General features: G+C 45.5%; 1 protein-coding gene across 13 annotated transcripts in view; it reads left to right on the plus strand.

The window, feature by feature from the left end:
- LOC139242238 (amyloid beta precursor protein binding family B member 2-like) overlaps positions 1-25,191 on the plus strand; it is a 470,855-nt gene that overhangs the window by 204,204 nt on the left and 241,460 nt on the right. For 12 of the 13 annotated variants that reach the window (XM_070870289.1, XM_070870312.1, XM_070870317.1 and 9 more), the window contains one exon: positions 13,669-13,877. In XM_070870289.1, the coding sequence (XP_070726390.1) occupies positions 13,669-13,877 (209 nt within the window). The remainder of the gene's footprint in view (positions 1-13,668; positions 13,878-25,191) is intronic. The other variant, XM_070870314.1, reaches the window with a different exon arrangement.

A 25,191-nucleotide genomic window follows, 5' to 3' on the forward strand; every position in this document is an offset into this window, starting at 1 on the left:
GTTCACCTTTGTGCAGTGTTTGCAGCACCTCAATGCTGTAGAACACTGACTGCACAACTGTCAAAATGTATGTGGGCATGGTCCCTTTAAGGAAACCGGCTGTTGACGCGTCATCAAATGACATCATTAGACCCGCTTCCTTTTAATTGGCTGGGAACCTCGCAGGGCGGGCTTAACAAGCTTCATCATCGTAAAATCACATGGACAGAGGTGGATGAAGAAGGGAGCGGGGTTCCATTGCGCACCCAAAGTCGCCTGCCTTGCTCCCGACCCGGTAGGAAAAATCACAGCCATAGTTTCTGAATCACAAAACTACCGTTCGTAGGCAGCATATTGTTTTTCAGCTGTCATCACCCTTCGCTTGTAATAGCTTGCAGTCTGTGATGCCTTGGTTCAGTTCTGTTCACAGGTCTTGCTGGTACTGTGCACTGTTGAACCCAGTTGCCATCTCTTGCCATGTGTGGTGCACTGCTGTCCTCTGGGGAGGATGCCTGGGAATGACAGGGAATCTTCCTTGCAGCTCCCTTATGCAGCATGAAGATCACTTCGCCAGCCACAAATAAAGATTAGGTTCTGCAGCACTGCAACCTTCCACCACCCACAACCAGTTCAGCATTATCGAAGGCTACCAATAGGTTCAAAATATTATGAATCTTTCTAAAGTGTGTAAGTATTTTTCTCCCATACAGCTACTTACCATTAAGTGGCCACATCCCTTTAAATTACAGCCAAAGTGTAATATTCCCTTCCCCCATTAGACTAACTCCCTGCACAAGGCCATGGGTGGATATAATTATTAAAATAAACTGCCTCCAGAATATTGTAGGAAGTCAGCTGGGTGTACTTTTGACTATGATTATGCTAGCTTCCGACTGCTCCACAATGGGACTGGAAAATTAGCCCTTTAGCTCAATGTACAAAACACTCTGGCCCCGAAATTCATGGTCCTGGGAAGGACCGTTACTGCCCATTTGCGGTGGCCATTCGTCAAAATTGAATGGCCGCCACTTTGGGCTCAACTGGCCGCCCCGACATAGATTTGGCCCGGGAAGTTTTGCAACGGTGTGGGCCACCGCTGACTCTTGTGGCGGTGTGGGGCTTACGGCAGTAGTGACGCGCTAAAAGTGCGCACCGCTGCCGCTCTGCCCCGGACCCATTTTCAGCGTGAAGAAGCCGGCCCTTTAGCTGACGGTGCCCCCGCCAGCTTTTAGAGACGGTGCAGAGTGGGAGAGATTTCGGAGCCATGGAAGCGGAGAGAGACAAGAAGGTACCTGAGGATGTTCAGCACAGAATCGGCATTCAAGGGAAGAGAGAGAGAGAGGGAGGGAGGAGAGAGGGAAAGAGAAAGGGGGAGAGAGAGCGAGAGAGAGAGAGAGAGAGAGAAGGGAGCAAAAAAGAAAGGAGAAAGAGAGAAGTGAGGAAAGGGAATGAGAAACAGAATGAAAAAATTTGATTGGGAGAGAGAGAAATAGAGAAATAGGAATAGAGAAAGAGAAAAGGGGGAAAAAAAAAACTAGAGAGAGAGGGAGAGAAATAGAGATCCCGAGATTCACAGAGAAAACTGAAATCTTAATCCAGGAGCTCAGACTGGAAACGTCGCCCCAGCTCAGCATTCCGAGCGGTAACAAATGGGAATCTGTTACACCACCTCCGGCTCCGGGTTAGATCCAAGGTCGTCCCATCCTCTGTCACGAAACTACAGCACGTGGACGACGCTTGTGTCTGCGCACACTGGGAGGCCAAACTCCAAGCCATCGTCAGTATCTTCACCAAGGCGTACGAAAGCATGGGCCTTACACTAAACATCCGTAAGACAAAGGTTCTCTACCAGCACTGCCCCCTGGTTATCAAAATCCACGGTGAGGCCTTGGACAACGTGGACCATTTTCCATACCTCGGTAGCCTATTGTCAGCAAGGGCAGACATAGATGACGATATCCAACACCGCCTTCAGTGTGCCAGCGCAGCCTTCGGTCACCTGAGGAAGAGAGTTTTTGAAGACCAGGACTTCAAATCTGGCAATAAGTTTATGGCCTACAGGGCAGTAGTGATACCTGCCCTCCTATATGGCTCAGAGACGTGGACTATTTCCAGCAGACACCTCAAAGCACTGGAGAAGTACCACCAATGAAAAATCCTGCAAATCCATTGGGAGGACAAATGCACCAACGTCAAAGTTCTCACTCAGGCCAACATCCCCAGCATTGAGTGTGCTCAGTGCTTCGATCAGCTCCGTTGGGCGGGCCACATCAACCGCATGCCTGACATGAGACTCCCAAAACAAGTGCTCTTCTCGAAGCCTCGACAAGGCAAGCAAGCCCCAGGTGGGCAGAGGAAATGTTTCAAGGACACCCTCAAAGCCTCCTTGATAAAGTGCAATATCCCCACCAGCACCTGGGAATCCCTGGCCCAAGACTGCCCAAAGTGGAGGAAGAGCATCCGGAAGGGAGCTGAGCACCTCAAGTCTCGTCGCCGAGAGCATACAGAAACCAAGCACAGACAGCAGAAGGAGCGTGCGGCAAACCAGGCTCCCCAACCACCCTTTCCTTCAGCCACTGTCTGCCCCACCTGCAGGACCCACATTGGACTGTTCAGCCACCTGAGAACTCAATTTTAGAGTGGAACCGAGCCATCCTCGACTTCGAGGGACTGCCTATGATGATCTTACGCATGCCTAACCTGCGACCTCGCCTCAGTGTCTCCCCTGCGGCTGCCTCATGGGTCTGGCAAGGCTGCTGTGTTCCTTGTGTGGAAGCTGCAGATGTCCTTCTAGGGTGCCCTTGAGCAGCTTTGGGCCTGGAGGGGCCGGCTAGAGACTAGTCAACACCCTCCTGGGAAGGGTTCAGTCTGACTTGGCTTGGGCGAGGCCATGTGTGGAGGCACTGGCAGAGTGACAGGTCTGGGCCCAGGAATGCTGTGAGCCAGAGGGAGCGCATCATCCGTATCCTGGCCTGAGGAGACTGAATAACTCACTAGGGGTGGCACAATACCACCACCACCAATCTGAGGGAGCTCAGGTCGCTGCTGTGGCACCACACCAGAAGGTCCCCCGTGGCCCATGGTGGACCCAGCTGCGAAAGCAACACTGAGGTCTTGGGGGGCATCCAGCTGAGACTGCATGCGAGCAGCCACAGTCTGAAAGCCACCAGATATGACAGCACTTAGACGCTCCATCGACTCTTGCAGAGCCGCGGCTATCCTCTCCAAAGCAGCACCGATACGCTCATTCCCTCACGCCTGTACTGCAATGGCAGCTGTCACATCATCCTAATTTCCCGTGGGAATAACACCCCAATTAAGATTGCAAACTTTCAGGTTTGAAGGGCTAATAAGACTGGAACACTTTCGTGGTCAAAAAGCTGAATTTGGATCCAATGGCGGCCACAAACTTTGCGGCGCTAATTGGGGGGACAAAGGCCTTAGCACTACCAGCTTTCTGGCTGCACTGAATTTCGGCCCCTCTGTCAATGAGTAATTTAAGCCATTAGAAAGTGGTATCACACAATGGGGAGTGGGGATGATAAGGTGACAGACCTACATTAAGCTTCTATTTTTTTTTGCTGCATTTTTGTGAAGCTTAAGTAGCTACATTTGGGCCTGCAGCTAGTAACAGTTCCTGAGGTATTGCCAATAAGCCACATCCATACTTTTAGAAGGTATAAAATTGTTTAAATGCATGTAGCATTTGTAACAAAATAGATGAGTTGTTGGCACAAATTGAGACAAATGAGTATGATCTGATAACCATTACAGAGACGTGGTTGCAAGGTGACCAGGACCAGGACTGGGAATTAAATATTCAGGGGTGAAAAGGAGGTGGGGTAGCTCTATTGGTGAAGGATGGAATCACTGCAGTAGTGAGAAATAATATTGGCTCAAATGCTAAGGGTGTTGAAACAGTTTGGATGGATATAAGGAATAATAAGGGGAAAAAGTCACTGGTGGGTGTAGTCTATAGGCCCCCTAACAGTAGCAACTCTGTTGGTCGGAGCATAAACCAGCAAATAGTGGGGGCTTGTAAAAAGGGAACAGCAATAATCATGGGTGATTTTAACCTCCATATTGATTGGACAAATCAAATTGGTCAGGGTAGCCTTGAGGAGGAGTTCATAGAGTGCATAAGGGATGGGTTCCTTGAGCAGTATGTAACGGAATCAACCAAGGGGCAAGCTATCTTAGATCTGGTCCTGTGTAGAGACAGGATTAATAAACAATCTCCTAGTAAAGGATCCCCTCAGAATGAGTGATCATAGCATGGTTGAATTTCAAATTCAGATGGACCGTGAGAAAGTTGGATCTCTAACCAGCGTACTAAGCTTAAATAAAGGAGACTATGAAGGAATGAGGGCAGAGTTGGCTAAAGTGGACTGGGAAAATAGATTTAAGTATAGAACGGTTGATGAACAGTGGTGTACTTTTAAGGAGATATTTCACAACTCTCAAGAAAAATATATTCCAGTGAGGAGGAAAGGGTGTAAAAGAAAAGATAACCATCCGTGGCTAACTAAAGAAATAAAGGACGGTATCCAATTTAAAAACAAGGGCATACAAAGTGGCCAAAACTAGTGGTAGGACAGAAGACTGGGAAGCTTTTAAAAGCTAGCAAAGAATGACTAAAAAAAATGATTAAGAAAGGGAAGATAGACTATGAAAGCAAATTAGTACAAAATATAAAAACAGATAGCAAGAGTTTCTATAGATACATAAAAAGGAAAAGAGTGGCTAAAGTAAATGTTGGTCCCTTAGAGGACAAGACCAGGGAATTAGTAATGGGGAACATGGAGATGGCAGAAACTCAGAACAAATATTTTGTATAAGTCTTTATGGAAGAGGACACTAACAATATTCCAACAGTGGATAGTCAAGGGGCTACAGTGGGGGAGGAATTTAACACAATCACAATCACTAAGGAGGTGGTACTCAGTAAGATAATGGGACTAAAGGCAGATAAATCCCCTGGACCTGATGGCTTGCATCCTAGGGTCTTGAGAAGTAGCGGCAGGGATTGTGGATGCATTGGTTGTAATTTACCAAAATTCCCTGGATTCTGGGGAACTGCAAATGCAATGCCCCTATTTAAAAAAGGAGGCAGACAAAAAGCAGGAAACTATAGACCAGTTAGCCTAACATCTGTGGTTGGGAAAATGTTGGAGTCCATTATTAAAGAAGCAGTAGCAGGACATTTGGAAAAGCAAAATTCAGTCAGGCAGAGTCAGCATGGATTTATGAAGGGGAAGTCGAGTTTGACAAATTTGCTGGAGTTCTTTGAGGATGTAACAACCAGGGTGCATAAAGGGGAACCAGTGGGTGTGGTGTATTTGGACTTCCAGAAGGCATTTGACAAGGTGCCACGTAAAAGGTTACTGCATAAGATAAAAAATTCACGGGGTTGGGGGTAATATATTAGCATGGATGGAGGATTGGCTAACTAACAGAAAACAGAGAGTCGGGATAAATGGTTCATTCTCTGGTTGGCAACCAGTTACTAGTGGGGTGCCGCAGGGATCGGTGCTGGAATCCCAACTATTTACAGTCTATATTAACGACTTGGAGGAAGGGACCGAGTGTAACGTAGCCAAGTTTGCTGATGATACAAAGATGGGAGGAAAAGCAATGTGCGCGGAGGACACAAAAAATCTGCAAAAGGATATAGATAGGCTAAGTGAGTGGGCAAAAATTTGGCAGATGGAGTATAATGTTGGAAAGTGTGAGGTCATGCACTTTGGTAGAAAAAAATCAAAGAGCAAGTTATTATTTAAATGGAGAAAGATTGCAAAGTGCTGCAGTACAGCGGGACCTGGGGGTACTTGTGCATGAAACACAAAAGGATAGTATGTAGGTACAGCAAGTGATCAGCAAGGCCAATGGAATCTTTGCCTTTATTGCAAAGGGAATGGAGTATAAAAGCAGGGAAGTCTTGCTACAGCTATACAGGGTATTGATGAGGCCACACCTGGAATACTGCGTGCAGTTTTGGTTTCCATATTTATGAAAGGATATACTTGCTTTGGAGGCAGTTCAGAGAAGGTTCACTAGGTTGATTCTGGAGATGAGGGGGTTGACTGATGAGGAAAGGTTGAGTAGATTTTGCCTCTACTCTTTGGAATTCAGAAGAATGAGAGGTGATCTTATCGAGACGTATAAGATTATGAAGGGGCTTGACAAGGTGGATGCAGAGAGGATGTTTCCACTGATGGGGGAGACTAGAACTGGAGGACACGATCTTAGCATAAGGGGCTGCCCATTTAAAAAAGAGATGAGAAGAAATTTCTTCTCTGAGGGTTGTAAATCTGTGGAATTCGCTGGATCAGAGAGCTGTGGAAGCTGGGTCATTGAATAAATTTAAGACAGAAATCGACAGTTTCTTAAACGATAAGGGAATAAGGGGTTATGGGAAGTGGAGCTGAGTCCATGATCAGATCAGCCATGATCGTATTAAATGGTGGAGCAGGCTCGAGGAGGCGGATGGCCTACTCCTGCTATTTCTTATGTTCTTAAAAACAGCAAATGCTGGAAATGCTTAGCAGGTCAGGCAGCACCTGTGCAGAGAAATAGAGTTAATGGCCGGAATTTTCCCCTTTAAAAAAGGGTGGGTTTGCAGTTTGGGGATAGTTCAATTGTTAAAAATGGGATTCCCAACCTGATTCCCGCATCCACTTCTGGTTTTAACGGAGGCGGGACGGGGTGCAGGTGATCAACCTGCTCCCCAGGGGCAGAACATCAATTTAAATAGCAGCTTCTGTTTTTGGCCAGTGAAACCCAGCTGTTAAAGTGAAGCGGGGACTGCTGCATCCAGGAGGTACGTGACTTTATACCTACCTCCTGTATCCAGGGTCACTACCTCACCTAAACCATGCAATTGGAGACCCCCTCATGAGGCCTCCAATGCCCACCCTGAGGCCTCCCCCCCCCCCCCCACCCCGCACCCCCCAGCCCACCGATGATGCTGGGCCGGCCACAATCTTCTGGTGGCTGGCCTCGTTCACTATGCCCTCCCTACTCCCTGCCGATGCTCCATTTGACTCCCCTCACGATCCCCGGCCAGCCCTCCCACCCATCCCCCACCCTCACTGACCCCCAACCATGCTGACCCCACGATCCCTTCGGACCGAGTTCTTGCATCTGAGGCCTACCTGCCCGCAGCCAGCCAGCCACCCAATCTAACTAGCTGCAGGCGGGTAATCCGAGGCCTCGCATTCAAATCAGTCCCCACTGTTAAAGTCAGCAGGGCCTGCAGGAAACCTGGACTCCCTTGGGAAAATTCCAGCCAATGTTTTAGGTCGATGAGCTTTTATCAGAACCCGTTAGATGGTAATGGTGCGTTTTCATTTTATTAGCCAAATAAGGTGCTGATTCTACAACCCACTGACTCACCTGGAAAGTAGCAGTCTTATTCCAAATCTATTACAGGCTAAATAAATATTAACTGATTAAAACAGCATCCGAACAATGGCGGACAAGTAAAGACCATCTGGTGCATCGAGCCTGCCACACAATTGCGATACCTTGTGTATCACAACTTATAAAAAAGAAAGACTTGGATTTATATAGCGCCTTTCACGATCACCGGACGTCTCAAAGTGCTTTACAACCAATAAAGTACTTTTGGAGTGTAGTCACTGTTGTAAGAGACACTACACCCCACCTGAAACCATGTGATCTCCTGGGAGAGGCAAAAAAACAGATATCCAGGCCAATGTGGGAAAAAAATAATATCTGAGAATTCCTCTCCGACCCATCTCGGCAATCAAAACTAGTCCAGGAGATCGCTCTGGCCCTGAATTCCCTGCAGTACCTACTTTCTGTAAGAGGTGATCTCAACCCCAGCCACAAACAAATCCAGATCTCACTTGAAGGAATTCAGTGAGACCGTGTCCACCACACAAGACGGCAGCCTGTTCCAGAGATCTAGCCTTATACAACTTCACATCTTGTATCGAGGCCCGATACGAAGTCAGGTTCACTACTAAACACTAGATCCAATATATGATTATCCCTAGTTACTTCATTAACTAGGGATGTTGAGTCAGGAAACAGTCTTGTATATTTTCAACAAATTTTTCAGCTGCACTTTCCACCACAACAGCAGGTAAAAAATCGTGCCACTGAATGCCAGAAAAATTAAAATCATCCATCACCAAGGTGGCATTTTATATTCAAGCATTTGCAATCTTTTTCCATATTGACTCATCATGTTCAGGTGTCTGACCCGGGAGCCTATAAAAAATTAACGCTAATTAGTCCCTGCCTGTGAACTTGGTCCACTTAAACCCAGATGAGTCAAAATCAAACCTTTCCCTCGCTGTTAGATTCTCACTGATAAAAATATCAACCCCAATTCCCCTTTGACCTACTCTATCCTTTATGAAACCCCTGTAGCCCTTTAGGTGAATTTCTGTCCCATCACTTTCGTCTAGTCATGTCGCAGAAATACACAATGGGCCGAAAATTCCGGCCTTGCCGGGTCTGTATGAAGTGCGCCGGTTTTCGGGGTGTGATGCACATGCGCCAAAAAACAGCTTTTCCGATCTGTCAAGCTTTCTCTTGACAGATTCTCCACATCCTCGTGAGAAAGACATCTGCACGGGAGAGATTGGGCTATTTGCCCAACTCATGTCCAGAAAATGTCCTTCAAACTTTTACGCCTGGTAAAAGCAGACGCATAGCTTTCTTTTACCAACGTAAGAGTGTTAAAACATATAAAAATTAAATTTAAACAGTCATTTTTACATTAAAACCCCTTTCTATGTTCCTGTCCATTAAGGTAAGTTTATTTTTAACACTATTAAAACACATTTAAAAAAAAAAATTCCCCAAAATATTAATTTTTTTCTAAAACATTCAATTACATTTAATTTCAATTAATTTTAAATTTTTGAGGTGTTTTATTTATTTATTATACTGTGTTTCGGTGTTTATGGGGTTTTTCTCATTGATAATAATGAGAGTCCGTACAAACAGAGCTCCTATTTTTATCAATGATGATACTGCATAGTGATTGATGGTCCAGACCCACGTGACTGCAGCTTGTACGTACCGTACATACCTGAAAGGCATCTTCCCATGCACTGCGCAGTGAATCTAGGCCTCTGACCAGGATCCTATGTTCCTCCAGGACCAACAGATACCGCAATTTAACCCCCAGTGTTTAATTTCTCCAACACAGCCTAGGATTGCAGTTCTAATGATTTGTTTCTAACACTCCTTACATTTACATAAAAGCAATTCCTTGAAGTTATTTATTCTTGTTTGCTTCCTACCTGGTTTATCTGCATGCTTAGTATCTATGGGCCCAAGTTTCCACAAGAAAAAAAACGGGCGCCCCTCCGAGCTGGGCGCCCGTTTTTCGCGCCTAAAACGGCACCTAAAAAAATCCTCGGTATTCTCCACCTACTTACAGGTCCTCTGGCCCTCGGCGCAGCCAGCACGAGCTGTGGGGGGGGCGGAGTCAGGTCCCGGCGCTGAAAACAGTGCCGGGACCTCTGCACATGCGCGCTACAGTGGGCACACAAGTGCAGTAGCTCCAGGCACCGAACTGTGTGGGAGGGGCCCGAAGCACGCAGCCCCTAGCCCTGGCTGAATGGCCTCACTGGGGCTGCGTGAATAAGGCTCCTCCCACGGCCAGCTCCTGCTCCCCGCCCCCGACAAGACCCGACACCCGCTCCCCCCCCGCCCCGACCCGACACCCGCTCCCGCCCCGACCCGAGATCCGACACCCGCTCCCCCCCCGCCCCGACCCGACATCCGCTCCCCCCCCCCGCCCCGACCCGAGACCCGACACCCGCTCCCCCCCGACCGCCCCCCGCCCCCCCCCACCCCCCGCCCCGACCCGATACCTGCTCCCCCCCGCTCTCTCTCTCTCTCCCTCCCTCCCCTCCCTCTCTCTCCTCCCTCCCCCTCTCTCCCCCCCCCCCCCCCTCTCCCTCCCCCCCTCTCTCTCCCTCCCCCCCTCTCTCTCCCTCCCCCCCCTCTCTCTCCCTCCCCACCACTCTCTCTCCCTCCTCCCTCTCCCCTCTCTCTCTCTCTCTCTCCCTCTCTCTCTCTCTCTCTCTCTCTCTCCCTCCCTCCCTCCCTCCCTCCCCCCCTCTCTCCTCCCCCTCCCTCCCCCCTCCCCCCTCTCTCTCCCTCCCTCCCTCCCTCCCTCCCTCCCTCCCCCCTCTCTCTCCCTCCCTCCCCCCCCCTCTCTCTCTCTCCCCCTCTCTCTCACTCTCCCCCTCTCTCTCACTCTCCCCCTCCCTCCCCCCCTCTCTCTCTCTCTCTCTCTCCCTCCCCCTCCCTCCCTCCCTCCCTCCCTCTCTCTCCCTCCCTCCAGGGCCGGATTAAGGCTGTGAGAGGCCTAAGGCTAATAGGAGCGAAGGGCCTATATATGTACTATGTATTGCATACAATTCATAAAATCATCAAACAAATATAATTGTATATTTATCCAAATTTAACAACTAACAAAAATCAAAGCTATATACATTAAAAACAGCATCCAATTCAAACAGAGATTGCTTTAACTGTGATAACAAACAAAAAATTCTCTGAATACATATTTTCAAACAAAGACTGGTAAGTTTCTGGCCTTAACTGTGGCAAAGTCATGAATAATATCATCAAAATTTAAAGACCTGACAATTTCACTCTCAATGCTCAATGCTCATAATTCCAATCTAGTCTTTCAGACTTAATTTGGAATATTCCTGTTTTACCCCTAGTAGTTTCCAGTAGGATATTTAGGGGTACCTATGAGGACATACATAGTCTACTCAATACTTTTGACATTTAACTTTGACATCTGCATTTCCACTTTCACAAGATAAATGACAATTCTTCATCCTTTCATAAGCATTCACAATTATCAAACCTGATATTATTTATGCATTTATCCTACGAACAGCATACATAACCCCCCGGGTGAATTCGTTTTGGATATTTATACATGTTTCAAGATTGTCAAGGAATGTTATATGCACTTTGAGCCGTAAGGACACACTATTTTGCACCTCTGAAGATATAATTATGCAGTTATATATGATATGGTTTAACCAACCTTGTGACAAAGATTTAGGATTAATGCTATAAAAATTAGGGCCTAAAGTCGAGAGTCTAAAAAAATATGAGGGCCTAAGGCTACAGGCTTATTAGCCTATGGGTTAATCCAGCCCTGTCAGCACCCTCTGCCAACCTTTATGCTCCAAGGAAGTTAAGGTGGAGGCCATCCCTACTAAACAACTTTCCATGTCCAGCGAACACCTCCCAATTATCGATGAAGTGTGGCTTCTTTTTGCAAAGATCCTGAACCAGATGTTGAATCCTACAATTCAGCTATTCCTCTCCATCGATCTGGACATAACTGGTAATAGCCCAGAGACTACTACCCTTGCACCTCTTTGCTGAAGATCAGCTGTGGGGCTTTTATAGGAATCCTCCAGAACAAATGGATTTCTATCCATTATATCATTAGTACCTACTATAGTACCTTGACACTCACCTTTCATCCACACAATCCTGGAAATCAGTACCTTGGCCCCTGGAAAACAGAAGACTGCTCTTGACAAAGCATTACCTCTTCATAGGGCGTTGTCTGAATGAGGATTGCATGCTGCCTCTTGCTCTTCCTTGGCTGTTCCTCTTGGATTTTCCAGCCTTCTCTATACCTTTTCCAATATGTTGATTTGAGCCTTGAGGTTGTTCAGCTGACCTCACTGCCTGTTGTGCTCTCCAAATCACAACGGATTTGGAGCAACAAAAGAATCCAAAGTGGTGATATCAATGCCAGACAATTGCTTACTTTTCGTCTCTGTCAGGAAGTCATCGAAATCCATCAAGTATGATAGTTGGGGTCAATTTGCACTTATAAGTAAATGATCTCCTGCTGCAGAGACAAAATCTGAACACATTTAGTGCAGGTGAAAGTCCTACAATGCTTTACTTTAACACCATGGGCTCAATTTTCCCCAAGCCCGTTTTCTGGCATATTGCCAGAGTTTCGCCACTTATTTAGGTTCAGAAATGCACCAGAAAAACATGTCCGAACTTTCCCCAATGTTTGTACTGTAATCTGGAGCCGCACAGCGTGGCCAGTTGCCTCAGGAGATGGAGCCTGCGGTCTGCGCCGGGAAAAGCAGCCGGGCCTTCTGCGTATGCGAGGGGAAAAAAACTGACTTTCTTGACGTCGCTGAAATGGCCATGCATGCGCAGTAGAGCTCTGTGTTGGCAATCGGCCATTTTTAAAGAGCAAGTTGTGCCGGTCCCGGTCATTGTGGCCCCCGAGTGCCGGTCAGTTTGCTCCCTCCCCCGCCGTGCCTCTCCGGTCCCGAGTGCCTTCCCGGACCGCTCCGCTTCCTCTCCTAGCCCAGGCCGAATGGCCTCCGATTTACTTACCTGCACAGATTTCTTTAACTTTCCACAAGGATTTTCTCGAGAGGCCACATACGCTGGCCTAAGCAGAAATGGAGAAACCTATCAGCTGGCCAAAGTTCCCTAAATGGCCAGAATTGGCGTAGCTTGCTGGTTACGCCTCCTTTTGAGGAAAAAAAAAACTTACCTAAAAAAAAAACGTAACTAAATGAGTTACGCTGTTGCAAATTGATTGGGGAAACTGGGATTTTTAAGTTAGGCCAGAAAAAGCAGCCTGCTCCAAAAAAACGGCGCAAATCACTGGGGAAAATTGAGCCCATCTCTCTAACGTTACTTTAAAGGTACACACCTCACATTGAAGTCGCTCTCCTTTCTTTGTGACCCAGGGTTCACCATCCTATCTTTCAGGAAATCTGTGAATAAAGCAAAGAAGGGGGGTGGCAGGGGAGGGTGGTGGAAAGCAAAAACAAACAGGGAGAGCAAGTAGTGTACAATTTACTTCCAACCTTATGGTCCAAACTCCCTCAGTCACAACTCCCAGCAAGAGATTACCACACTCTCCTCAAGTCTCACATTGCTGAAGTCTCGCACTGAAGAATGTTTTTGGATACTGGGGAATTGAGTATATTTAGATGAACTTTGATTGCATTTTTAAAGATTGCATACAAATACAAATCACCAAGTAAGATGAAACACATGAGAACATGGCGCACATAATAAAAATGGTAATTTGACTGAATGGTGATGTGTGCCAGTATAGGGTTTTAGAAATTAAACCCTATTACTCTTGCATGTTGTGATTTCCCCCCCAAATGTCTGCATTTTTCCCCTTTCCCGGAAGGTGCCAGCTCGCAGGTTACATCTCATCAGGCCTGTTGTCCCTTTCTCAAGTGGACATTCTTCATGTGTGAGTGCCCTTTGGTTATGTGATCATGGAGGACGTCACAGTCTAGTGTGACTCCCACACGTGTGCACTTTCGAGCAAGGATCAGTAGATAATAGCAAGGAGCAGGAACAAAGGTTCCAATTGTTTGCTACAGTTTCTTTAGACATTCTGAATTTGACAGTTTTAATTTTGTACATTAATGCGTTTTGTGGAATGAGGATTTATTTTTCAAATGTTTAGTCCATAGAGTTGCTGTGCTCTTTGTATACTTTTGGAATCCAATTGGATCTTCCTAGCTTAACATCCATCTGAAAAGAGATGGTTTTTATTCTGTCTACAAACCCAGGCAAAGACCCACTATTTTAATAATCAAAACTGTTACTGTGATCCTCAAAGGGTTAAACCAGTGTTTTAATTTTTTCAACTCCACTTCCCAGCAGACATATGGAGTGACCAATCATTTCAGACTGACCCCGATCTCCCACCAGGATGGAAGAAAATCAATGATGTCGCTGGCATCTATTATTGGCATATACCGACAGGCACCACCCAATGGGAGCGACCAGTATCTACATCAGCAGAGGTCACAGACACACAAAAAGGGTCATTCAGCTCCATTACCCCGTCTCCCACTCCAGAAAATGAGGTAACAATTTTTGGATGCTTTAACTTTTTGGAACATTTGAAGTTGTCATATTAATATCTGTACATTTATTTGAAGTCTTTCTGAATCCAACTGAGAGTACAGCTGAAGGATAAGGCATTTGTATTCTCATTTTCTCCCTCTCTCATTCTCTCTCTCTCTCATTCTCTCTCTCTCTCTCTCTCTCTCTCGCGCTCTCCCTCTCTGCCACCTGCCATGCCTGCACATCACATGCTGTGTCCGATTGAAAGGATGAATAATTGACCTTTGCCACTTCTGTTTTTGAACTGACCTACAGGTGCATGTGGGATTACTGGTGCTTGACTGCTCCCTTCTTTTCAACAATCTCCTCTCCACTTTGGATTTATCTTATTTTCATGTTTTAATTTTAATTGTTGCCTTTTTTGAAACATTATGGGGTCAAAATTCGGTACTGCTGTTTTCCAGGCGGTGTCACTGCCTGAGTGCTGATTTTACCGGCAGGCGTTAGGTGCAGGATCAAACTGCTAAATTCAGTTTTTACGCCCAAAGATGAGAGAGCAGCGCTTAAAAAATGGTGTTGCACACACATCCTCGGGCAGGAGCTCAGGAAGCCTAGCGGATTTCGCAATGGGAGGCTGCCGCCATGCTAGCTGAAAAACAGGAAGCAAAGCCAAGAAAGAAAAAAAACCTCAAACTTCTCCGACTAACGCACAAACTTCCCCCATCATTACGACTAATGAAAAGAAGACTGATTAAATAAAAAAAAAACACAATTAATTAATTTAAAAAAAACTTACCTTGATCTCTGGGTGAATATGCCCAAGCACCACGGTGTCCCGCCAGTTTTCCCAGGCAGTATGGATATCTTGCCGCTAGGCGTCCATACAAACCAAATATTGCAGGAGTGGCGCCAAGGGGGCATTGTACGCTGGATAATGTCACCACATGGGTGGCATTAGACGGTGCAGCATTACCTCTTGGCGCCTCTACCAAAGAGCCTGCCGAATTTCTCCGTTTAACACTGACGGTAGGCCTTTGCACTAATGCTAACGGCGGCGTTATAAAGGGAATTTCAATCCCTTGTATCAGTGGATCTTTCCCTTTTTCATTTAGTATTTTTCATAGAATGATACAGCACAGAAGGAGGCTATTTGGTCCATCGTGCCTCCTTTTATTGCCTTTTTCTTTATTCACCTAGCTTGATGCCTTTAATCAAGAGATCAGCTGCATGGCCTGCTCCCAGTTGCCACTAGTGCCCACATAGGTGGTTGCCAAAGACCAACATGAGTCTCCGTCTGATTTTCCTTCACTCAGGTTCTGCATGATGTAGCTCAGATTGGGAACTGATTGGAGAGAGTTTCAAATCTGTGTCTTCCCAAAATCTGTGGCATGGAGAGTTGGCATTTTAATATACAGTAACAACAAAATATAAATTGCGATTTGACCAATAAATGGAGGCCAATTCTATTCACAAAATGCCCTGAAATTAACAATTTGAATAAGATTCGATTTTATTGTGTATTCACTTTTGAGTGAACCTGTTTTATTTTGCTGTTTAAACTTTAAATGTTCTCTCACATGTAGGCATTCACATTCTATTATGTGTTCACGTGTCTCCTGCCACTGGGCTGTGTTTTATACAGGATTAATATCAAGAAAATGTTATTCAAAAGAGCTTTGGAACTTTGTTCACAGCTGTTACATGTTTGTGGGGCTTCTGCATAGAAATACATAGAAGTTATAACATCAGTCCATGTCGTCCTTTACTCTCGACAGGAGCAAATAGTTTTAATCACATTTACCTACCCTATTCCCATATCCCCACAACCCCTTTTCCTTCATACTCCGATTCAATCTAATCTTGAATTTTGACATAGTTTGTACCTCAACCCTGAACACTGGAAATTAATTCCACAGCCTGATAACCCTCTGTGTGAAAATGTTTCTACTGCCCTCTGTTCGAAATCACTCCCATTTCATTTTGTATTTATGGCCTCTTCTTCTTGACCTCTGATACTTTCAGCATGAGTCAGTGCCTTCAGGACAGCGGAGAAAATTTGGGGAAACAAAAAGTTGTGTTGTAACCATGCTTTATTCTTAATAGGTGGACTGAGACAATCTGAACAAGTTCATTTACTTGTTAAAATAGAATGAAAGAGACTAATATAAATAACATAGCACTTCTGGGCCTGCAGCTCAAACCCAGTTTAAAGAAATATATATGAGCTCTTTCAGATGATGTCATTCACACGAGCACATCTACTCAATCAATTCAGAAAACTGGTATGAATGCCATGATGGAGGGCAAGTCCATACATTCTGAATGATGAAATTGAGATTGAACTAGTTAAAGGCTGATCAGCTGTTTTTCCCGTGCCCCCGGCAAATACCTTGGGGTGAAAATTCGGTCTTTTGCCGCCCCTCTTAGCACCCCGGCGGAAAGCACTTGCGCCTGGGCGGCCGGCTTCCAGCACCCCACCGGGACACTCAGTGCCGGTATCGATGGCATTACTGCCCGGGAGAGGCGAGCCGGTGTGCAACGTCTCTGGTTGCGACACCGGCTCAATTTTTGGTTGCCGCCTGACCCGTGGTGCTCCCTGGTTGGATCGCCTGTGAAAGCAGCTGTTCCAAGCTGTCGTTGCTGCAGTGAGGGAAGTAATGCCGACCTCAGGTAAGTGTGATTGTTTAACATATTTTTTGTGAGTTATGTTGTGGTGGCTTGAGCTTATGTATTGGGAATATTTTGGTGGGTTCCCCCTCCGCCCCCCCACATGGCCTCTGCTATGGCACTCCGATGCCAGCTGTTTAGCTCAGGACTTTCCCTTGCTCAGCCAGCTTAGCGCCCTAGAAGAGGCGTGCAATGCCTCCCTCAGCACCCCGCTCCAAACTCCGGGCACAGCTGATGAATTTTGCGTCAGCAGATGCAAACCATTTGCCGACGCAACATGTACCAATCCGCCCGGGACACCGCCCCAACTGAGGTGCGGCCGAATTTCCACCCCTTTGTACCTTATTTACTTGTTCCATAAATGTATAATTTGAGAGAAAGTACCTGTAATCAATCTCTAGAAAAATAGTTTTGCTGCAATTATAGGCCTTTCTTTGGTTTTCTGCCCCGAAGACAAGTACCATAATGCATCCTGGCTGCCAAAGAGCTGAAGTGTTACTTTACTTGGGTATGGTCGTGTAGAGCTTATCTTACTGGATTAGTAATCCAGAGATCTGGCCTAATAATACAGATCAGCATCTGTAATACAAACATGTGAGGTCAGTCTAACAACAACAACTTGCATTTATTTACTGCCTTTAACGTAATAAAAGGTCCTATCACCGGAGCATTATCAAACAAAATTTGACACCAAGCCACATAAGACATTAGGGCAGGTGACCAAAAGTTTGGTCAGATGTAGGTTTTAAGGATCATCTTAAAGGAGGAGAGAGTGGTGTCGAGGCGGAAAGGTTTAGGGTGGAAATTCCAGCGCTTAGGGCCGAAGCAGCTGAAAGCACGGCCACCAATAGGGGAGCGATTAAAATCAGGGATTTGCAAGAGGCAATAATTGGATGAGCGCAGAGATCTAGGAGGGTTGTAGGGCTGGAAGAGGTTACAGAGATAGGGAGGGGCAAGGCCATGGAGGGATTTGAAAACAAGGATGAGAATTTTAAAGTTGAGCCGAGTACAAGGATGATGGGTGAAAGGGACTTGGTGCAAGTTAGGACATGAGCAGCAGAGTTTTGGATGAGCTCAAGTTTATGTAGGGTGCAAGATGGGAGGCCGACCTGGAGAGCATTGGATTAATCAAATCTAGATATAACAAAGGCTCGGATGAGTGTTTCAGCAGCAGGTGAGCTGAGGCAGGGGCAGAGCTGGGCAATGTTATGGAGATGGAAGTAGGCGGTTTTGGTGATGGAAAGGCAATGGGGTCAGAAGCTCAGTTCAGAGTCAAAAAGGATGCCTAGGTTGCGAACATTCTGGTTCAGCCTCAGTCAGTGGCCTTAGAAGAGGGATGGAGTCGGTGGCTAGGGAACAGACAACGTTTGTGACAGGAACCCAAGGCAATGGCTTTGGTCTTTCCAATATTTACTTTGAGGAAATTTCAACCACACAGTGGTAAAGGAAGAGCTGAACACCTGGCAGAAAGCAGCCACATACATTTCTCTGCCTGAACAAGAAGCTGCCAATTCAACCCCGATCTTCAAAGTTGCCATTTTAGACTTTCCCACTGGCATAGAAACATAGAAACATAGAAAAAAGGTGTAGGAGTAAGCCATTCGGCCTTTCGAGCATGCACCACCATTCGATAAGATCATGGCTGATCATTCCCCCAGTACCCTTTTCCTGCTTTCTCTCCATACCCCTTGATCCCCTTAGCCGTAAGGGCCATATCTAACTCCCTCTTGAATATATCCAATGAACTGTCATCAACAACTCTCTGCGGCAGGTCCTAAATGGCCTACCCTTATCCTAAGACTGTGTCCCCTGGTTCTGGACTTCGCCAACATCGGGAACAATCTACCCGCATCGAACCTGTCCCGTCCCGTCAGAATCTTGTATGTTTCTATGAGATCCCCTCTCATCCTTCTAAACTCCAATGTATAAAGGCCCAGTTGATCCAGTCTCTCCTCATATGTCAGTCCAGCCATCCCTGGAATCAGTCTGGTGAACCTTCGCTGCACTCCCTCAATAGCAAGAACGTCCTTCCTCAGATTAGGAGACCAAAACTGAACACAATATTCCAAGTGAGGCCTCACCAAGGCCCTGTACAACTGCAGTAAGACCTCCCTGCTTCTATATTCAAATCCCTTAGCTATGAAGGCCAACATACTATTTGCCTTCTTTACCGCCTGCTGTACCTGTATGCCAACTTTCAATGACCGATGAACCATGATACCCAGGTCTTGTTGCACCGCCCCTTTTCCTAATCTGCCACCATTCAGATAATATTCTGTTTTGTGTTTTTGCCCCAAAAGTGGATAATCTCACATTTATCCACATTATACTGCACCTGCCATGCATTTGCCCACTCACCTAATCTGTCTAACCTGCAGCCTCTTAGCGACCCCTCACAGCTCACACCGCCACCCACTTTAGTGTCATCTGTAAACGTGGAGATATTACACTCAATTCCTTCATCCAAATCATTGATGTATATTGTAAAGAGCTGGGGTCCCAGCACTGAGCCCTGCGGCACTCCACTAGTCACTGCCTGTCATTCTGAAAAGGACCCGTTTATCCTGACTCTCTGCTTCCTGTCTGCTAACCAGTTCTCTATCCACGTCACGATGTTATCCCCAATACCATGTGCTTTGATTTTGCACATCAATCTCTTGTGTGGGACCTTGTCAAAGGCCTTTTGAAAGTCCAAATACACCACATCCACTGGTTCTCCCATGTCCACTCAACTAGTTACATCCTCAAAAAATTCCATAAGATTTGTCGAGCATGATTTCCCCTCCATAAATCCATGCTGACTTGGACCGATCCTGTCACTGCTTTCCAAATGCGCTGCCATTTCATCCATAATAATTGATTCCAACATTTTCCTGACCACTGATGTCAGGCTAACCGGTCTATAATTACCTGCTTTCTCTCTCCCTCCCTTTTTAAAAAGTGGTGTTACATTAGCTACCCCCCAATCCATAGGAACTGATCCCGAGTCGATAGACTGTTGGAAAATGATTACCAATGCATCCACTATTTCTAGGGCCACTTCCTTAAGTACTTTGGGAAGCAGACTATCAGGCCCCGGGGATTTATCGGCCTTCAATCCCATCAATTTCCCTAACATAATTTCCCTAACACAATTTCCCACCTAATAAGGATTTCTTTCAGTTCCTCCTTCTCAGTAGACCCTCGGTCCCCTAGTACTGCCGGAAGGTTATTTGTGTCTTCCTTCGTGAAGACAGAACCAAAGTATTTGTTCAATTGGTCTGCCATTTCTTTGTTCCCCATTATAAATTCAACTGAATCTGACTGCAAGGGACCTATGTTTGTCTTCCCTAATCTTTTTCTCTTCACATATCTATAGAAGCTTTTGCAGTCAGTTTTTATGTTCCCGGCAAGCTTCTTCTCGTACTCTCTTTTCCCCCTCTTAATTAAACACTTTGTGTTCTCTGCTGAATTCTAAATTTCTCCCAGTCTTCAGGTTTGCTGCTGTTTCTGGCTAATTTATATGCCTTTTCCTTGGATTTAACATTATCCTTAATTTCCCTTGTTAGCCACGGTTGAACCACCTTCCCTGTTTTATTTTTACTTCAGACAAGGATGTACAATTGCTGAAGTTCATCCATGTGATCTTTAAATGTTTGCCATTGCCTATCCACCGTCAACCCTTTAAGTATCATTTGCCAGTCTATTCTAGCCAATTCATGCCTCAAACCATCGAAGTTTATCTTTCCTTAAGTTCAGGACCCTAGTTTCTGAATTAACTGTGTCACTCTCCATCCTAATAAAGAATTCTACCATGTTATGGTCACTCTTCTCCAAGGGGTCTCGCACAACGAGATTGCTAATTAGTCTTTTCTCATTACACATCACCCAGTCTAGGATGGCCAGCTCCCTGGTTGGTTCCTCGACATATTGTTCTAGAAAACCATCCCTAATACACTCCAGGAAATCCTCCTCCACCGCATTGCTACCAGTTTGGTTAGCCCAATCAATATGTAGATTAAAGTCACCCATGATAACTACTGTACCTTTATTGCATGCATCCCTAATTTCTTGTTTGATGCTGTCCCCAACCTTACTACTACTGTTTGGTGTTCTGTACACACTCTCACTCGTGTTTTCTGCTCCCTGGTATTCCGCAGCTTCACCCATACCGATTCCACATCATCCAATTTACTGTCCTTTCTTACTATAGCATTAATTTCCTCTTTAACCAGCAATGCCACCCCACCTCCTTTTCCTTTCTGTCTATCCTTCCTAAATGTTGAATACCCCTGGATGTTGAGTACCCAGTCTTGGTCACCCTGGAGCCATGTCTCCGTGATGCCAATTACATCATACCCGTTAACTGCTATCTGCGCTGTTAATCCGTCCACCTTATTCCGAATACTGCTCGCATTGAGGCACAGAGCCTTCAGGCTTGTCTTTCTAACACACTTTGCCCCTTTAGAATTTTGCTGTAATGTGGCCCGTTTTGCTTTTTGCCTTAGGTTTCTCTGCCCTCCACTTTTACTCTTCTTCTTTCTATCTTTTGCTTCTGCCCCCATTCTACTTCCCTCTGTCTCCCTGCATAGGTTCCCATCCCCCTGCCATATTAGTTTAACTCCTCCCCATCAGCACTAGCAAACACTCCCCCTCGGACATTGGTTGTGGTCCTGCCCAGGTGCAGACCGTCCGGTTTGTACTGGTCCCATCTCCCCCAGAACCGATTCCAATGTCCCAGGAATTTGAATCACTCCCTGCTGCATCACTCCTCAAGCCACATATTCATCTGAGCTATCCTGCGATTCCTACTCTGACTAGCACATGGCACTGGTAGCAATCCTGAGATTGCTACTTTTGAGGTCCTACTTTTTAATTTAGCTCTTAGCACCCTAAATTCATCTTGTAGGACCTCATCCCATTTTTTACTTTTATCGTTGGTACCTATATGCACCACGCCAACTGGCTGTTCACTCTCCCTTTTCAGAATGCGCTGCACCCGCTCTGAGACATCCTTGACCCTTGCACCAGGCTGGCAACATACCATCCTGGAGTCTCGGTTGCGGCTGCAGAAACGTCTATCTATTCCCCTTACAATTGAATCCCCTATCACTATAGCTCTCCCACTCTTTTTCCTGCCCTCCTGTGCAGCAGAGCCACCCACGGTGCCATGGACTTGGCTGCTGCTGCCCTCCCCTGATGAATCAACCCCCAACAGCACCCAAAGCGGTGTATCTGTTTTGCAGGAGGATGACCGCAGGGGACCCCTGCTCTACCTTCCTTCCACTGCTCTTCCTGTTGGTCACCCATCCCCTATCTGACTGTGTATCCTTTTCCTGCGGTAAGACCAACTCACTAAATGTGCTATTCACGTCATTCTCAGCATCGTGCATGCTCCAGAGTGAATCCACCCGCAGCTCCTGTGCCACAATGCAGTCTGTCAGGAGCTGTAGGCGGATGCACTTCCCGCACACGCAGGAGTGGGTTACTTGCGTTCAATGCAGGCCTTTGGAAATAGCAGTCAGAATTTACAATGATACTTTACTGCTTTTTGTACAGCAAAAAGCTGACTCATTAGGAATTACGGTAGCTGTCTGAAATATTCCAAAGAGTATATCTGATATGCTCCCATAGATCTGAACAGATGGAATAAACAATCAGAACAATTGAGGTGATTTCTTACAATCACCCACCCTAAAATAATGTAGAGCAGCATTTCCATCCAAACATGAGAAATGTAAATTCTCTTCCCAAATCAGAGAGCCGAAGTCTGCAGTGAGCAAAACGAAAGCAATTATCAGAATTCATGCACATTAAAAGTAGAGTAAATTATGAGCACATTAAAATTTATGAGTAAATTTAATGAATTTTGCTCCCAGCACAAGAACCCATAATTTTAATTGATGGAAAATTTGTATGGGGCCTAATGGCCTAGCCATTACTAGTGTTACTTGATGTGGTGCTATGACATGGATTACATTGTGCAGTATTGTTTTGGTTTCAGGCATTTGACTAAAGCCAACACAACATAGCTGCACTGTCAGAACATTTTCGGTGGATTCTAGTGGAGCTTGCATAGAGATTTTGTGGCATAATAATGTTTGCCTGAGCATCATTGCAGCAAGAAATCCTGATTCGATAAGGAGATTTGTACTGTTGCCACCCAATCCAAGAAGATGCCTTTTACTTAGGAGTAGCTCCAATGTCTTCAGTATATTTCTATGGCATCAAAGAGGATGAATTATGAGATTAAATCAAGAAGGTTCAGAAAATACCATAAGCTGTGAGCCAGGCTTGAAAGAGTCTTAAAAGAAGTGGCTGCAGAGCTAGTGGATGCATTGGTTGTAATCTATCAAAACTCCCTAGATTCTGGAGAGGTCTCAGCGAATTGAAAACCACAAATGTAACACCCCTATCCCAGAAAGGAGGGAGACAGAAAGCAGGAAATGAAAGACGAGTTAGCCTAACATCTGTCATTGGGAAAATGCTGGAGTCCATTATTAAGGAAGTAGTAGCAGGACATTTAGAAAATCATAATACAGTCAAGCAGAGTCAGCATGGTTTTATGAAAGGGAAATCATGTTTGACAAATTTGCTGGAGTCCTTTGAGGATGTAACGAGCAGGGTGGATAAGGGGGAACCAGTGGATGTAGTGTATTTGGATTTTCAGAAAACATTTGATAAGGTGCCACATAAAAGGTTACTGCACAAGATAAGAGCTCATGGTGTTGGGGGTAATATATTAGCATGGATAGAGGATTGGCTAACTAACAAAAAAGAGAGTTGGGATAAATGGGTAATTTTCCAGTTGGCAAACTGTAACTAGTGGGGTACCACAGGGACCAGTGCTGGGGTCTCAACTATTTAAAATCTATATTAATGACTTGGATGAAGGGACCGAATGTCATGCGGCAAAATTTGCTGATGATGCAAAGATAGCTGGGAAAGTGAAGAGGATACACATGATCTGCAAAGGGTTAAGTGAGGTGCAGCAAGTAATTCGGAAGGCAAATGGAATGTTGGCCTTTATTGCAAGGGAGATAGAGTATACAAGTAGGGAAGTCTTGCTACAGTTGTGTTGGTGAGACCACATCTGGAGTATTGTGTACAGTTTTGGACTCCTTATTTATGGAGGGATATACTTGCATTGAAGACTGTTCAGAGAAGGTTCACTAGGTTGATTCCTAAGATGAAGGGGTTGCCTTGTGAAGAAAGGGTGAGCAGGTTGGGCCTATACTCCTTGGAGTTTAGAAGAATGAGAGGTGATCTTATTGAAACATGTAAGATTCTGAGGGGGCTTGATGGGGTAGATGTGGAGAGGATATTTCCCCTCATGGGGGAAATCTAGAACTAGGGGCCATAGTTTCAGAATAAAGGGTCACCCATTTAAAACAGAGATGAGGAGGAATTTCTCCTCTGAGGGTGGTGAATCTTTGGAATTCTCTACCCCCAGAGAGCTATGGAGGCTGGGTCATTGAATATGTTGAAAGTGAAGATCGACAGATTTTTGAACGCTAGAGGAGTCAAGGGTTATGGGGAGTGGGCAGGAAAGTGGAGTTGAGGCCAAGATCTGATCAGCCATGATCTTATTGAATGGCGGAGCAGGCTCGAGGGGTCAAATTGCCTGCTCTTGTTCCTATTTTTTATGTTCTTATGTTTGGCTTTTTTATTTGTTTTTGGGATGTGGGTGACACTGACAAGGCAGTACTTATTGTACATCTCTAGTTGACCTGAGTCAACTATGTACTGTGGGACTGGTGTCACATGTAGGCTAGACCAGAAAGGGATGGCAGGTTCCTTCCCTAAAGTGAACCAATGGCAGCTTTCAGACTAATTTAATTAGATGCCAGGCACTGATTGGTTGAATTCAGTTTCCCAAGGTGAGATTTGAACTCACAATCTCTGGGTTGCCAGTCCAGTATCAACATGCAACCTGCTGAGCTGTAGATAGAGCTTTATACTAAAAAAAAAGGGGGGGGGGCGGGGTCAGGTGAGGGGAAATTTAGAAATCTAAAGAGAAAAGTCAAGGCAATGGAGCAGTGTAACGATTTGGGTATAGATAAGCAGTGTGTGGCAGGAAGGGACAGCGAGTTTAACAGTAACAGTGCATCAGCAAATAAGCAGAAAAAAATGATTAAAGACTCTTTATCTGACTGCGTGAAGCTTTCGTAACAAAATATATGAATTAGTGGCACAAATAGAGATAAATCGTTTTGATCTAATAGCCATTAGAGACGTGGTTGCAAGGTGATCAAGGTTGGGAACTAAATATTCCAGGGTACTTGATGTCTCAAAGTCAGCTAGAATGGAAAAGGAGGCAGGGGGTAGCCCTGATAATGAAGAATGACAAAGGACAGTAGTGAGAAAGGATCTTGGCTCGGAAGATCATGAAGTAGATTCAGTATGGGTGGAGATAAGAAATAATAAGGGGTAGAAAACACTGGTGGGGGTAATTTATAGGCCCCCAAACAGTATCTATACCGTTGGACAGAGTATTAATCAACAAATAACAGGAGCTTGTAACAAAAGTAATAACATAATCATGGGGGACTTTAATCTTCTTGTAGACTGGGCAAATAAAATTGGCAAAGGTAGTCTGGAGGACGAGTTCATGGAATGAATTCAAGACAATTTCCTAGAACAATACGTTGTGCAACCAACCAGGGAACAGGCTATTTTAAATCTTGC

The sequence above is a fragment of the Pristiophorus japonicus genome, chromosome 2 (assembly GCF_044704955.1).
Source record: "Pristiophorus japonicus isolate sPriJap1 chromosome 2, sPriJap1.hap1, whole genome shotgun sequence".
Lineage (NCBI taxonomy): Eukaryota > Metazoa > Chordata > Chondrichthyes > Pristiophoridae > Pristiophorus > Pristiophorus japonicus.